This window comes from Lichenostomus cassidix, chromosome Z, assembly GCF_008360975.1.
Source record: "Lichenostomus cassidix isolate B80296 chromosome Z, HeHo_3.0, whole genome shotgun sequence".
NCBI lineage: Eukaryota > Metazoa > Chordata > Aves > Passeriformes > Meliphagidae > Lichenostomus > Lichenostomus cassidix.
In genome coordinates this window covers 13,360,433-13,376,215 of record NC_139511.1, presented here as the reverse complement: position 1 = coordinate 13,376,215, position 15,783 = coordinate 13,360,433, and the positions used below count along the sequence as shown (strand labels likewise).

Sequence of the window (15,783 nt, the reverse complement as noted above, 5' to 3'; positions counted from 1 at the left end):
CTCAGCCCGGCGTGTCCCCAATCGGGGCGTGTCCCCAGCCCGGCGTGTCCCCAAGCGGGGCGTGTCCCCAGCCCGGCGTGTCCCCAGCCCGGCGTGTCCCCAGCCCGGTGTGTCCCCAAGCGGGGCGGGCCCTCAGCCCGGCGTGTCCCCAGCCCGGCGTGTCCCCAGCCCGGTGTGTCCCCAAGCGGGGCGGGCCCTCAGCCCGGCGTGTCCCCAGCCCGGCGTGTCCCCAGCCCGGTGTGTCCCCAAGCGGGGCGGGCCCTCAGCCCGGCGTGTCCCCAGCCCGGCGTGTCCCCAGCCCGGCGTGTCCCCAAGCGGGGCGGGCCCTCAGCCCGGCGTGTCCCCAGGCGGGGCGGGGCGGGGCGGCGCATGCGCGGCAGGCTTGTTTGTCACACGGCTTATAAGGCGGGGCCGGCGGCGGCGCGGCAGCGCCTTTGTGGGGAGACGCCGCGTCGGCACCAGCGCCGCCCGCGCCGGGGCCGGGGCCGCCCGCCGCCCCCATGAGCCGCCTGTAGGGTCCGCGCCGCCGCACCCCTGTGCCCCAGGGGCTCGGGGCTGGTTGTTTTTCGGTTTCCTCCTTCCCTTTTTTTTTTTTTTCTTACAGTCTATTTTTGTACACTTTGCTATAAAACCATGGTGCTGGGGAAGGTGAAGAGTCTGACGATAAGCTTTGACTGTCTGAATGACAGCAATGTCCCCGTGTACTCTAGCGGGGATACAGTCTCAGGAAGGGTCAGTCTAGAAGTAACTGGGGAAATTAGAGTGAAATCCCTTAAAATCCATGCGAGGGGACACGCTAAAGTCCGTTGGACTGAGTCGAGGAATGCTGGATCCAACACTGCCTATACACAGAACTACACCGAAGAAGTGGAATATTTCAACCATAAAGATATCCTGATCGGCCACGAGAGAGGTAAGGACTGCCTTTAATTAGTCGGCTTTATTTTTTACGGGGAAAAAAGCACGCCTCTTTGTATCACTCCGGCTTGTCCCTTTCTTTTTTAATGGGTGCCCTGGAGAACAGGACATGCCCAGGGTCGCGTCTTGGCGGTGGAGTTACAGGAGATGCATTTGCGAAGTACGTGCAAGCAGGAGGACACCCTTGAATTACTACCGTTTGGCACGGCCATTTATTAATAAGGTTTTTCCCTAACGTTTTGCCTTTTTTTTCCCTGGTAATATTTGGTAAGATTTGTCCTTCCGCGAGGAAAACAGCTGTAAAATCAGAGCCAGTTAGGCAGTGGACTTAATTGGCAGAATCCTAGTAACATCTTAAAACACACTGAAAGTATAAACCCCTTACTTTATGACACATGCGGGGTTCTGCAGATGCTGTCGGGGTGATAATACAATTAATTTTTTCATGGTGGCTCGGTTTTGGCAGATAAGAGTCTTCGTGGCTTATTTTGACATATCACCGCCCCACGTGTAATTTTTCTCATTTCTGCATTACCCCCCTCTTGGTAAAAAGCTTTAATTTCCTTGGGTCGCCCCTACACCCCGCTCGGCGATGGGGGTCACCCCGATGTAAAGATATGTCCGAAAAGCCCTTGATGGGGAGCAGAAGCGGGGGGGAGGGTGGGGAGAGAGAGAGGGGGAAGTGGTGTTGCGTAATCGGAGCATCCCTCCCAAAACTGGGGAGATGAGAACCTCCTGCTCCCCACTTCCCTCCCGAGGCTCTGTGGTGTCCCCACGAATTGCAGACCCCCTCCCCGGCGGGGTGGAAGCGCCGGGGCCCGGGGGTTGTGCGTGGTTTTTTATTTTTTTTTACCCCCGAACTTCGCAGCCTTTGTTCGAAGCGGTTCAATCCTGTTTGGGACCGGCTTGGAGGAGGGGGGTGCGCCGCCCGCTCCGCGCAGATTGGCCGCACGCGTCAGGTGGTGGCGATGACTTAATTCCCCAGCGCAAGAAAATAATGTTAAAAAACGGTTATGTAATTTTTGTGCTGTTTGCCCCCCCTTTTTTTTTTTCCCCTAAATATGCACCATATACACTGCGGCGATGCGATATTTCTCCTTCCTTCCGGAAAAAGATGGAATTTTTGAACAACTCCGGGCGGCACCGTGCCCATCACCCACTATTCCTGAGCGTGAGGCTGTAGCAGAGCTCGAGGCTTTTCTCATTCCCCTCATTCCTGGCGCACACCTCGCTAGCGAGGTGACTTCTTGCGGCTCCCACCGGCCTCCTGCCCCCGCCTCAGGAATCACTCGCCCGAGTATAACTTGCCGGACCTCCGGCCCGCGGGTTCCGAGAGCGTGGCGGCAGGAGCGTGCGGACCCGCAGGAGCCGCCCGTGGCGGGGGCAGCACGCGTGGGAGCGGGCGGGACACGGGCCCTGCGGAGCCGCTGCCGGCGGCCGCGTTTCAATGAGCGCCCCGAGCGCAGAGCCGCGGCCCGGCCGCGCCTCCCGCCGCCCCCTGATTGGCCGGCAGCGGTTTGTTGCCCTGTTGCTAAGGCGATGCCCGCCGCTCATTGGCGGGGCGCTGGCGGCGGGGGTGAGGGCGCAGGTTTCGCTGCGTGCCCCCGGGCGGGCAGGGGCCGCTCCCCGAGGCGCTGGCGCGGCGCAGAGCCACTGCGAGAGGGAGGGTGGGGAGACGCGCTGCCCTTAGTCACGTCTCCGCCGTGTCCCGTCCGCCGAGGGGTCTCGGCGCGGCGCGGGCGGCGGCAGGGTCCGCCCTCGGAGCGGCGGCGGGGCGCGGGGCCGGCGGGCGCAGCGCACGCCGCGTGTGTGAGAGCGGCGGGGCTGGCGGCGCTCCGCGCGCGCCGGTTCAGGCCGGTCGGCTCCTGCTCCAGCCCGCGCTGATTGACAGCTCAGCACTTGTTTACCGCGGCGTGGCGGGACTGCTGAGCTGGCAGGAAGGGGGGGCGCCGGGCGGAGCGGCGCAGCCACAGCCGACAGCAGCGCTCCCCGCTCTCGGAGCAAAATTAAACCCCTCTCATTAAATCGCATTTATGAAGAAAACCCCCAAACGCCAACCAGCGATAAAAAAAACATCCTTACGCCGCTACACTGTCTCGCCCTTTCAGCGCATTTTCGTGACCTAGGTTGGGTGATGTTGCGTGCTGAAGGTGCATTTATTTCTGCATCTTGCTGGTGGGGGATTTATTTTTTTGCTTGTTGTTTTTTTATGTATTTATTTTTAATTTTTCGGTATATTGACTGCAGGAAGTAGAGCATCGGCGCTTCTGTAGGACAATAGGAACTTAGAGCCCTCCTGCGTGCCTCCATTAGTGTCTCAGACCATCACACATAAGCTGTTCCGTTCACTTTGTCTCGCTATATCCCCTTTCATATTTCCAGCCCTTTTTTATGTGTGAGGGTGCTCAGTCACTTTTCACTCACCATTTTGACTAAGTGAGTGAGATTCTGGTTGTATTTCAGAATAAACTGCAAATTTCTGGTGGCGTTTGAAGGTGGATAAGTAATTGTGACCATAAACAAGGGTCAGCGTTCCTGGCATAAAACCAGCAACTATCTGGGTCTTGCTGCATGATCAAGATCAAGTTAACATATTAAAAAAAGAAAGTTTAGCTCTAGATAACATTAGTTGGGCAGCTTGCCATTTTCTATGCTCCTGAATCCATCTGCTACTTTTTGGGTGGTGCTTGTACACTCACACTCTTTTCTCACACTTTTCTGTGTATGTGTGTGTGATTAATGTCTGGACACTGTTGCCAGGCAGGAGATTCAAAGAAGGCGAATTACTAAATTTAATCTTAAGTAGCAGACTTGGTATTGTTAATGCTGGTAAAGAGCCAGCTCTAGTTCGTTCTGACTAGCAATTGCAGTGGAAAGCAGTATGATTTCTATTACAGACCTTTGCATGCAGGCCTTGAAATGGCAGCAGTTGAAACTCTGAACACTTTCAGAGGCAGGATTATAAATTAAAACAAGCTAACCTCAGTTTCTCTGTAAGGCAGAGCTGGATCTTGCCTACCGTTCTGCAGATCAGCATTGTTGCTGCATTCCAGCAGTTAATAACTAACGGACGGAGACCCTTGTTTGTGGGACATCACATTCTTTGAGTGTTGTTATGTGTGAGCAAACTGCTTTTTCTGGGCAAGAGGAGCCCGTGCAATGTATAACGTGTGCAGGTGGAATAGCAGGTTGTTTTTTTTTCTTTTAGATGATGACAATTCAGAAGAAGGCCTTCACACCATCCATTCAGGAAGGCATGAATATGCATTCAGCTTCGAGCTTCCACAGACGTAAGTATCCACACACAGTCGTTGGGCCCTGCTGCCCACCTGCCTGACCAAAACTCCTGCTGTGGGTGAAGGGGAAACCTTTTCAATGGTGGTAGGAATTGTGCTCCAACATGCAGTAGAGAACATAATCTCATTAAACTGAAGAGGTTGCTTTTACACTGATAGACACATCCTTTTTTCTTTTTTTTCCAAATTTCCACAAAAAAGGAGCTCACTGCTGCCCAGTTGCTCACTTTCTCGTTACCAAGTCCTATTGACTTACTAGATATTTCAATCTATTACCCCTTCCTGAGAGGAATTTGAACTGTCATTGGAGTCCTGCAGAGTGTCTGAGATACCTTCTGACTCAACCATTTACTGGAGCTATGCAGACCAACAGAACTAGAGATAAAATCACAGCAGAATTGTTTAGGCTCAAGTCTGGAACAGATGTGGCAAATTTACTTAGATTTCAACAAAAGAGGAGGTTGTTCTTACGCAAATAGGATACATGTACCCAGGTTGGCCATTTATGCAGGAAGTCTGGTTGGAAATAAACTTAAGAATGGGTGGATAAAGGAAGAATTCTCCTACCTAATCCCATTTGTCTTAGAAAACAAAGGTGAAGCAAGAGTTAGAGCAGAAGTGTGTTTGCCCCACTTCTGTCTGAAATAATGTAATGTAGACATTGTGGATGTAAGATTCATACTTGTTAGACTTACTAATCTGGAAATGAGCTAAAAATACAAGTTCCAGTAAAATTAAAAATACTGGAAAAGAGGGAGTATCAATATGGATGAAAAATGAGCCTTTTTCTGTAAAAGGCAAGTAGAAAAGTAATTAAAAATTTGAAAGTCAGTGAACGTTTGGCAGTGTTATGTGAGTAAGCTCACTGCCTAATAGTAAAGCTGTTTATTAGAAGCGCTGGTTTTAGCAGGATCTGCAGATGATAAACACTTCTACAGTTTCAGAGTGAGCAGCACAGGACTTCTAGACTGTTTCAGTAAGATTTTCTGTGAAGACCTGTGAACATAGAAATTTTAAAGGCAACTTAGCATTCTGTGAAAATCTCAGCTACAAGAAGTAGTAAGGCCAATACTGATTTTTCCCTTGAGTTGACAGAGGCCTTTAAAAAAACACCAAACTCAAAACATTAGATACATGAACATGAAATGCTTTGCTTGAAATGAAACAGCTATATAGCAAATATCACAAGCATTGGCCAAAGCACAGATTCTTTATAAGTGATGTGAAGGAATAGTTGTTAAACCAGTTTTTAAAAATACTGGATAAACAAAGGGTGATATTAAAAGCCTGAACTTTGACACTGCCTGCTTACTTGCTATTTGTTGTCCGTAGAATGCCTGCAAAATTGACGTAAACTTGAGAGCAAGAGTGGAAAAATGTGCAGTGTCCATACTGATTTTTCCTCTGCAGAATATGGGACAGAATGAAATATTAAAGTTGGATTAAAAAATCCTTTTAAGTGCATTATTAGGGGAAAAAAACTAAACATTTCAAATGTGCAAGTAGAGAAGTCAAACCTGTAACTGAAAGAATAATTGTAGTAAAACACTAGCTTGGCTAATATTACTCTCTATGGAAAATACAGAAACTTTACAAATTGTTTATTTTATGTATGTGTAACAGTGTATTCGGAACATAGTAAAATAAAAAAAATATATTGATAAAAATAAGGAGAAGCTAAGTTACAGAAAACTGTTAATTGGAAATAGTTGAACTATAAAGATACTATATCTTTCATTTTATGATATTACAGTAAAAAAGGCTATGCTTGCCAGTGTGGAAAAACTTGACACATAAATTTTCCTTCAGCTTCTAAAATAGACTTCCTTGATTCAACAAATTTCAGGGTAGTCTTGGTGATTTCATATATCTGTATATGTAATATATGCTTATATATGCACATTCTGAGGTATGGTAAATGTTGTAAGCTGTCTCATCAGGGTGGAGGGAGATTAGAAGGTGCTCAAAATAGTCTCTCTTCAGAACTCCCAAGTTGGAATATTTACTGTGCTTAAAGTGAAGCTAGCTACGGAAGTGCTGAGTTACAGCTAAAATTAACCTGATGCTGAGCTACTGACCAAGTAAATAATAGACAACGCTTTACAAAATGCAATATCCAAAACTGTAGTTGGTTGATCTGAATGCTAATTTTAATTGGTCATCAAAAGGGTATGCCTTACTCTAGATGTGAAAGTGGCCTCTTGAGCTTAAAGAAAGTGTGTGCTCTCCTGGCATTTTCTAGTACAATTCTTTAATTGATTCTTAAAAAAATCTATGCAAAACTATAGTAGGATAAATTGGAGATGATTTTTTCTCCCATCTTTAATGTTGAACTTTTCTGATATATGGAAACTTTGCAAATAAGTTACGCTTCATTAAGTTCTACAGTACATAAAAAATGCAGTTCTATATACTAATTGCTGACCTGATCAATTGTGTCATTATTAGACAGAAAGACTTTACTCAATTTTGACCTTTGTGTCCTGCACAGACCACTTGCTACCTCATTCGAAGGCAGACATGGCAGTGTGCGCTATTGGGTGAAAGCCGAATTGCATAGGCCTTGGTTTCTACCAGTAAAATTAAAGAAGGAATTTACAGTCTTTGAACATATAGATATCAACACTCCTTCATTACTGGTAAGAATTGACAGAATTATTCATTTTTTGTTTCTGGCATAAAAATTAAGTTTTACTGAAACCGTATCCATATCTAATTTTAGCTGATACTCACTTTATACTTAGTAACAGCCAATCTTCCAAATATTATATTAGTTCAACTCTGTAAGTACTGGTATTTTGAAAGCTACATTTTCCTGTACTTGGAGTTGATTCACTTCTAAGATGCATAAAATGGTTTTGTTAATATAAATTGATAATACTAAATTGTTAAGTGTGTGTGAGAAGGAAAATTTGAGAACTGTTCCTCTTTGGTTTTGATTAAAGAAAGAATGGTGAAATTTAAAAGAGTTACTGTGACAGACTGCTAACTTAAAAATGCAAAGTAAATAATGTATTGATGTGCATAATTGATAATTTCCATATGGATAGTTTTCTACCAATGGGGAGAAATTATCATATTTCTTTATAATCTTTTTCTGAAATATTATTTCATTAAAATAATTTCAGTATCACAACTGCTTTCAATGTGGATTTGATTTCAATCAGGCCTAAAATTCCATTCTGCCCACTCTTCTTCAAATTCACCCCCAATGGAAAGGGGAAAAAAAAAAAACAACCTCAAAGTCCATTGAAATAGGTTTCTTGTGTGTATGGGTGAAAAATCAGACTTGCAAAGGGACATTGGCCTTGCACAAACTCCATTAAAATCAAAAGACTCTCATTTGATTTTAATAGGCTTTGGATCAAGTCCTAAATCCTGATGTCTTGTAAAATAACAAAGTCTGTTTAATATAGATGAAATAGGATCGTTTTGAAACAGGAAATAGCAGGAGTCAAGGTTACAGTATTTTAGCTTAGTTATTGTTTCTGAAATAGTGTACTGGAAAAACAATGTAGTTTACTGGTAGATTAAAGACTGTTCAACAGTATGGTGCGATATGCAGGCTATAAAGCCTTTCCTTAAACTATTCTGGATTTATTTATGTAGAAAAACCTGTTTAAGTGTAACTGTAGTATGAAGTGCAGCAAAAAAAAGCAGTGTTAATTAGTATGGAATTAGAATAAAGCTTACAGTTTGCGTAGTGTGATATGCTTGAGGTTTCTTTAGATATAAGTAGCATAGACTAGATATGCTTATAAAAATGTATAGAAAGTACATAGTTAAAATATTATTTTGGTGCTGATTAGAACAGATAAAGAGATTTATGGAGCACTCTATTAATTGGAAAATACTGTTCTTTTCTTACAGTCACCCCAAGCAGGCACAAAAGAAAAAACTCTCTGTTGTTGGTTTTGTACCTCAGGCCCAATATCCTTAAGTGCCAAAATTGAAAGGAAGGGCTACACCCCAGGTACGTAACAGAATTAATTATAGGAAATGTTTTTCCTTCCCTTTTAAAATGACTGTTTGTACTTAGCTGCTGTTGTATAAAATAAATACTAAAACTATTCTTACCATTTTGGTCTGCATTCATCAGTCTTGCTATTTTAAATTACTAATTCTGTTAGCTTGCTGTGTCTCCAGATTGTCAACAGACACCTGCTTCTTACAGGCCTGTGCATTTTTCTGTTAGACTTACCTCATGGTAGCCTTACTCCTACTAGCATCGGTGGATGTTGTTCAAAGTGTAGAGCCTTGTTAGTGCCTCACAGTAATACACAGTATGTGGCAATTTACTTCAGTTGCCTTGTAAATATATAGAAAACATGAAATTCTGCTTTGTTTCAGGTGAATCAATTCAGATCTTCGCTGAGATTGAGAACTGCTCTTCCCGTGTGGTGGTGCCAAAGGCAGCCATTTACCAAACACAGGCATTTTATGCCAAAGGGAAAATGAAGGAAGTCAAACAGCTTATTGCCAACCTGCGTGGGGATTCTTTGTCATCTGGCAAAACAGAAACCTGGAATGGCAAACAGCTGAAAATTCCACCTGTTTCCCCTTCAATCCTCGACTGTAGTATAATCCGTGTGGAGTATTCACTGATGGTATGTTGGATTGTTTCACTGGAGCATGAGTAGTTTCCATTACTCCTTGCAAATTGTTAGCAAAGCTTTGTGAACTGCTGATTTGTTACAAAAGAAATACATAGCCTAGCATTAGGTATCCTGGTAAGAATTAATTCTGTAAGTAAATTCAGTTTAAATCTTGAATGTTCTAAGCAAATGTGTTACGAATACGTGACATTTCCATGTGAGGATTTGTATTAAGACTATAGAGCTGCTTTTTACTTGGAGGGGATTTTGTTTCCATAGGGACATTGGCTCTAAAGCAAAAGAAATTTCAGTTCCTTGTGAGTTCCATGGGTAGAGATTTTAGTTGAATAATTATGAAGTGCTCATACAAACCTATTCTTAGTCGATACCTCTTTGTTGCTCTTTAGGTATATGTGGATATTCCTGGCGCCATGGATTTATTCCTTAACTTACCACTGGTCATTGGCACCATTCCTCTACACCCGTTTGGTAGCAGAACATCAAGTGTAAGCAGCCAGTGTAGCATGAACATGAATTGGCTTGGACTGACGCTGCCTGAAAGACCAGAAGGTAACCTGACAAAACAAGTCTGTTTTGATTTTTGTCTGCTTTATTCATTGCTGTCATGCAAACAGATGCAAATTACATCCTCCATAATAAAGCCCATAGAAAATCCCGTGTAGATGTTTCCTTGCTACCTTCTTGTTCTGTGTAGAACAGAGTTTGTTCCTTGCCTTCCTCTGTCAAGTACAAGCAGTGGAATCCAGCTGCTTGAAAGCTGGTGTAAGTGAAAGCACAAACTGCCATTGTACATAGGCGGAATTCTGCCTCCAGTATCCCAACTGTATGCTTGGTTGTAAGGCATGGTGACTTGTCAAAGTAACAGTTAAGGTGACCTTTACTGTTCTTAGTCGCCAAGACTTAGTGAAAACGTAATGTAGTCCATGTCAGTGGGAATCTCCTTTGTCAAAGGAAAAACTGTAACTTCTTCCCTCTTTTTGCATATAAACATCTGGGGTTTTTAATATACAAATCCCAGACTCTGATGATGGAGTCTAGAGGAATGCAATGTTCTATCATTCCTGCCTATACATAAGTGCAATATTCTGAGTATGCTTTAAATTTGAAGGCAATAATTAAGCCACGATAGACAATAGTCAGTCTGCTCTTGGATTTGAGCATAGTCTTAAAATAAGTAACAACCTAGCCTGTCTTTCATGTTCAATAACTGTGGAAAAATCACTGAAGTAATTTATCTACCTGCTGGTGCATTTTACAATATAAAAGTTTAATATTTATCATGTTATATGTTTTGACATGCATAAGAACTTGTTGTTCGAACTGCGTGTGCCTTTTCCCTGCAGCACCTCCCAGCTATGCAGAAGTGGTTACGGAGGAACAGCGACAGTCCAGCCTTGCACCCTTAGGTGCTTGTGACGACTTTGAGAGAGCACTTCCAGGACCACTGTTTGCATACATCCAGGAGTTCCGTTTTCTGCCTCCACCTCTCTATTCAGAAGTAGGTACCTAAAAGTATAATTGTGAATTCACTGTTTCTCTGAATTCTGTCATGTGAAATAAATACAAGAAACTGTTTCTACTTTGTGAAAACGTGGACAAATAATCAAAATTGTAAGAAGGGGAAGAGGTAACTTTATTTTAGCAAAGTGCAGGTAAATTGCATCAAAAATTTTCCAGAATTCTTTACTATTCCAATGCTTTATATAAATTCTGAAACCGTTTAGCACCCACCTTCTGGGCAATTTATTAAAGTTATATTGCATTATATATATAATACATGCCATTGGTGAACACCAACATTTTGAGTCTGTATGCACAACAAACTAATGGTTTTCACCTCTGCTTTCTGAAAGTACTCTGTATTTTTGGTTCTTCGTATGTATTACTTACAGAATATTCATGTAGAGAAGTTAAAAAGGTATTCTTTCTGACTTAGGTTTCTCTAAATGCAGTTCAAACTGTCCTGTGCAATTCTAGTTGTGTGAAAGTCACTCAGTAACTGGGGCACAGGTTCAAGCTTCAAAAACTTCAAAAGCCATGCTCATATTTTTCAGGGAAAAGCAGTGCTATAGGACAAAATAGAGTAGTGTCCTTAGGCTAAATCTTGCCTGGATCCACCCACTCTTGATTTTTTTTTTTTTTTTTTCTTTTCCTCTTGAAACACTTAATCTGCTATTGAGTTAGTGAGAGGCATGTTTCTTGTGTCTTGAGGACTCTTCTATAATGTAACCCTAGAGTAAAACTCAGGCCCTTTTCATTTTAGGTACTCTAAATAAGCTCTTCCTTTGTTCTAAAAAACTACTTTATAAAATTAGGCCAAACTATATACTGTCCACTTAAACTATACTTAGTGTCCAGTTTTGGAGACCTAAGTTAGCATGCTTTTCACCTTCTTTCCTTTTGTAGAAAGGAGTATGAGGTAGTGTGTGGAACACATGAACTTTTAAGACATTTTATGGTTTTTTTCAGGATTCATTACTTAAAAATTAAGTAGAAGAACTTTTTATTAATAATTTTGTGCCTAAGTAAAATGTCCTCCGAAACAAATTTATTATTTTGAGTTATGTGTTCAGTGATGAGTCAGGTTGTCTTCTTAATATGCAAAAAATAATTTAAAACATCTGTGCTACTATAGCAGGGGTTTTTTCCATTTTTTTTTATTACATCTGTGTGCTTAAGCTACCATCCGCCTTAGTTTAAAATGTTTCACTGTACTTAGTAATTTTCATTCAAAGTTCTATCTAGTTTCCAATGATATTTCAGTTACTTGAATAACCTGTGGATGGGGAATACCATTTATCTCTGAGTGTCTTGGATTTAAAAATTTTGGTGGGTTTTTGTTGGGATTGATTTATTTTCTATCAGTCAGCTCTAAAAATACCTTGGGTTGTTGTGTTTTTGCCTCTTGTTTAGATTGATCCAAACCCAGATCAACCAACAGATGACAGACCATCTTGCCCCTCTCGTTGAAGGAATCCATAAGAAGCTGACTTGACTTGGGCTTTGAATCATACCTGCCGTGTTGAAGGTCAAGGCATCATAATGGAGACACACTTTCAAAGAAAGTGGGTTTGCTCTTGCCTGTGTGGTGAATAAATGAAAACAACCTGTGATCACGCTTTGAAGCCTACAGTAACATTGTAGGACTGCTCCACATGCTTGAAGAACTGAGCTTTCCCCCCTCCCTCTTAAATACTGGCACATACTAGGGAGCAGCCTTACTAACTTACAGTCATGTGTGTCCAAACACTCAAACCCCATTCAGAGAGGTTTGGCTTCCTCTTACAATTTGGAAATTTGCACATGCTTGTTGCTTACATTGTGCGGTTCAGTGTCACTACAGCTTTTTCTCATTTATGCCGGACAGTTGTTACCCCCTTCTTACTTCTTGTGGTCCGCACAATAAGGAGCAAAAGAGAGCTTTGACAAAAAAGCAAGAAACAAAAAAAACCAACAGCAACAGACTTTGACAAATGCACTGACTTTTCTTTTTTTTTTTCCTTTTTTTTTTAATTTTTATTTTTAATTTAATGTAGCCTGGACTTTACCTGCATATGCACATGCTCAGAATTGTCCTAGTAGGCTGATCATGTATCACCTCTTCAGCTTGGATCCTGTTGTGGATTTATTTACAAACATCAAATGCCTTCAAGCCAATCCTTCTTGCTGTATGTTTTGCAGCCTACTGTAGTAGATAAGCAACAGATATGGGGATAGGGTGGGGGGTGAAGAGTTAATAGAAAGAAACTAATAGACTTCATCAAGATTGTATACTTTCTTGATTTCTTTTAAGAATTTGTTGCCTTTCTACTATTATCGCAAAGCAGCATTTTGTTACAGACTGCCTAAAAATCACTTAATCTCAGGTGAACTCATCACTTGCCAAACTGTTGGAATGCTATTTGTTTTTTTACGTTGCACTGTTGAATTAGTTCTTTTTTTGTTTTGTGTTTGTGTTTTATTTCTGTTCTTTATTTGAGAGGGAGATCTGGAATAGGGACATACACAAAAGTTACAAAACCCACCTCATTCCCATTTCTCTTTCTATGTTATAAATAAAGATGTTCCAAGTTGTGAAGCTCTAAAAAATAAAGGCACAAATGAAAGCAGCACCAGCAGACATTAGCTGTTCCTCAAAAGAATTTTAAAAGGAAGTAGTCATACACTGTCTAGGTTTCACAGACAGATCAATATCTCAAGTAGTAGGGATAGGAAGGGAAAGTAAATTTATTTTTATATATAGCTACTTAATCACCAAAAATTCTATATGTAATGAGTCTAGTAGAAAGTATATTTCAGACTGCAGGAAAAGCTTGTACTATGCTAAGAGCTCAGTTTGTGCACTTTGTATTATCTTCAGGGTTTATGATACTGTACAAGATTAGAAGTATAATTAAAGTGGGAAAGATCAGTGTTACCAGCCATACTTAAATATGAGTTAGCTGGAATTGCTTCAATGACTGCATCTTCTGTAGCACTCCCAAGAGCTTGAAAACAAACAAAACAGTGAATTTCACCATGTATTCATTCAGAATGCAAGAAACTTCATGGGAAAAGTGCTTGCCCTTGAGTGTGCCTCAGGAGAAGGAGTGCAGTGGAGCTATTCCTGTGCTAACAAATACCAGCACTTACATGCTAGTGATGAACAATGGCAGTCAACTTTGCCTTTCAGAAACTGCGTAACACAGATCACTGACAAAGGGACACTGTTCTGGTCTTGACTACTTAAACAAATCAAGATCTAATCCATCAAATACCTGTCTCCTTGTGCAATAAAACAGAAGAGTATGGGAGAGGAGAGGCTGGTGTTCTTGCAAGGTGCTCGTTCTTAAAAACCTCTGCCTTGTTTTTAAGGCTTCATAAATGTGACAAAATAGGCTTTTCCATAAGTGGCCTTTATGAGAACATGAAAGATCATTCATGTTTCAAAAATGACAACAGGGTGATAAAATATAAATGAGTCGCGTTTTAAGTGATTCAGTTAAAAGGCTTGGGCTTTGAGCGGGAATATTGGCAAGGAGGAAATTGGATGATGTTACTAGGCCAATTTTGTGGATGTCCCTTCCCCCTACCCTCTCCAACCAGACAATTTTTAGAGCTGATGGGATCGTTGGTATAAAAGGGCATTTGGTGGTTTTACTTTTTTTTCCTTTTTTTGTTACTTTAACAGACTAGGGAACAATTGCTGATCTACATAGCATTAAAGTACTTACCACAATATAATGGAAAATTGCATATGAGGCAGGATTGACCAATATCATAGTAATTGACATGGCATCACAGCCTTTGTGATTAGAATGAAAAGTTGTATAAGCTTATCAAATAAAGACTTCCAGTTTAAATTACATTGTTATTCAGAGGCATTACTCTTCCACAAATATTGGTCAATTCTCAGCATTATAAAACTTGAGGTTCACAGTTTTAGCCCAGTATTTGATAGAGAATTCTGATCTGAATTAGGAAAAAGTAAGTAAAATCCAAACATTAGAGAAACAAAGTGCAATATTAAATGTTTGCTTTATAGATTATATTCTATGGCTGTTTGTACTTTTTTTGTTTTTAGTTTTGGTGCTGAATATGTCCTTGTAGACTCTTGTTTTAAGAAAACAGTATGTGTAAAACAGTTTAATTTTTCCTATTGCTCTTCCTTGTGGAAAATAAACTTTTGTAAAAAAAAAAAGTTTTTAAATGTCATACTTATGCATAAAATAAAAACCACAAATATCACATAATACAGTAACTTAGTACATGAAAATATGTATTGCCTGCCTCAAACAATAGAGAAAAAGCTTTTTCTAGAACTGTATGGAGTACCACAGGAGTCTAGCATGGCGATGCTCAGTCTCCTTTACTTACATCAGTGAGCTCATGGGGCCAGGTCCCAGATGAGAAATGCTTTTTCTGGACTCTGTGTTTGTATCATTGCAGCTGCAGTGACCCTATTTCTGGGTGTCTGGTCCTTTCCCTGAGGAGGTAACACAAATTTTGTGGGGGGTAGGAGGAAGCTGGAGGAAACTGGGGAGTGACTTCACAGGTCTGATCTGCAGATGGGACTTTGGCATGAGGTGTGTTGGGGTGTAGGTGTCCTTTGCTGTTCCCTTGGAAGTAGCAGATGTTGAAATGTCCACATGTGCCCTGTGCAGCATTGAGTCTCCCCAGTGTGCTAGCAGCGTGGTGCTGCCATGGCATCTCCTGTATGCCACACATAGGCAAAATGGATTGTCATTGTCCTCAGGATTGGCATGCTGCTGGACCTGTGACAAGGTTCAGCAGGTAAACCAGGGCCTTGAGTGGCTGGCCTGCCCTGTGCCTCTCGGTTGGTATTTGAGGCACTGGCGCTCTGTTCCCACAGTTCTGTACCTTCACTTCAGTGATGCAGCTGCTACTGTGGGCACTAACATTGATTCAATGCTCTGCATAATGCAAATGACAGGACCTCCCTCTCTGAAACAACATTGCAGCTTAATTTTCTTTTTGGTGAAGAATGGAGGCAGGCTGAGAGTTGATTCGCCTTTACTAATAACATTGTTAATTTTTGCCTTTGTTCTGGTTCAAACCAGTAAGAAACGTGACGGTTGTCTGTCATTTTGCAAATCTACCTGGAGATGTGTTACAGTTTAACCGGTGCTAGCAAAGAAGCACCATGCAGCGTCTCACTAAATGCCCCACCAGTGGGTTGGGGAATAGAGTTGGAAGAGTAAAGTGAGAGGATTCATGGGTTGAGATAAAGACAGTTTAATAAAGCAAAAGCCACAGACGCAAAGCAAACCAAGGAATTCATTCCCCCTTTTCAATGGACAGTCTTGTCTTCAGCCATCTCCAGGAAGGCAGGACTTCATCATGCCTTAATGCTGACTTGGGAAGACAAACTCCATCACTCCGAATATCCTCCCACTTCCTTTTCCCTCAGCTCTATATGCTGAACATGATACCATGTGTCCTAGAATATCCCT

The 15,783-nt window shown here is 42.0% G+C and overlaps 1 protein-coding gene across 1 annotated transcript; it reads left to right on the top strand.

Moving 5' to 3' along the window:
* Nucleotides 1–420: 420 nt before the first annotated feature.
* ARRDC3 (arrestin domain containing 3) lies at nucleotides 421–14,510 on the top strand. The gene is made up of 8 exons (XM_085041787.1): nucleotides 421–913; nucleotides 4,127–4,208; nucleotides 6,706–6,853; nucleotides 8,085–8,187; nucleotides 8,565–8,821; nucleotides 9,217–9,379; nucleotides 10,174–10,328; nucleotides 11,744–14,510. The coding sequence occupies exons 1-8, from the start codon at nucleotides 634–636 to the stop codon at nucleotides 11,798–11,800; spliced, it is 1,245 nt and encodes a 414-aa protein (XP_084897913.1). The 5' UTR covers nucleotides 421–633; the 3' UTR covers nucleotides 11,801–14,510.
* Nucleotides 14,511–15,783: the final 1,273 nt, after the last annotated feature.

Bases quoted from the DNA above. Each gene is read 5' to 3' on its own strand.
- ARRDC3 (XM_085041787.1), top strand. From the start codon at position 634: ATGGTGCTGGGGAAGGTGAAGAGTCTGACGATAAGCTTTGACTGTCTG. The intron at 914-4,126 runs GTAAGGACTGCC...TTTTTCTTTTAG, and splicing joins CCTGATCGGCCACGAGAGAG to ATGATGACAATTCAGAAGAA. The intron at 8,188-8,564 runs GTACGTAACAGA...GCTTTGTTTCAG, and splicing joins AAGGAAGGGCTACACCCCAG to GTGAATCAATTCAGATCTTC.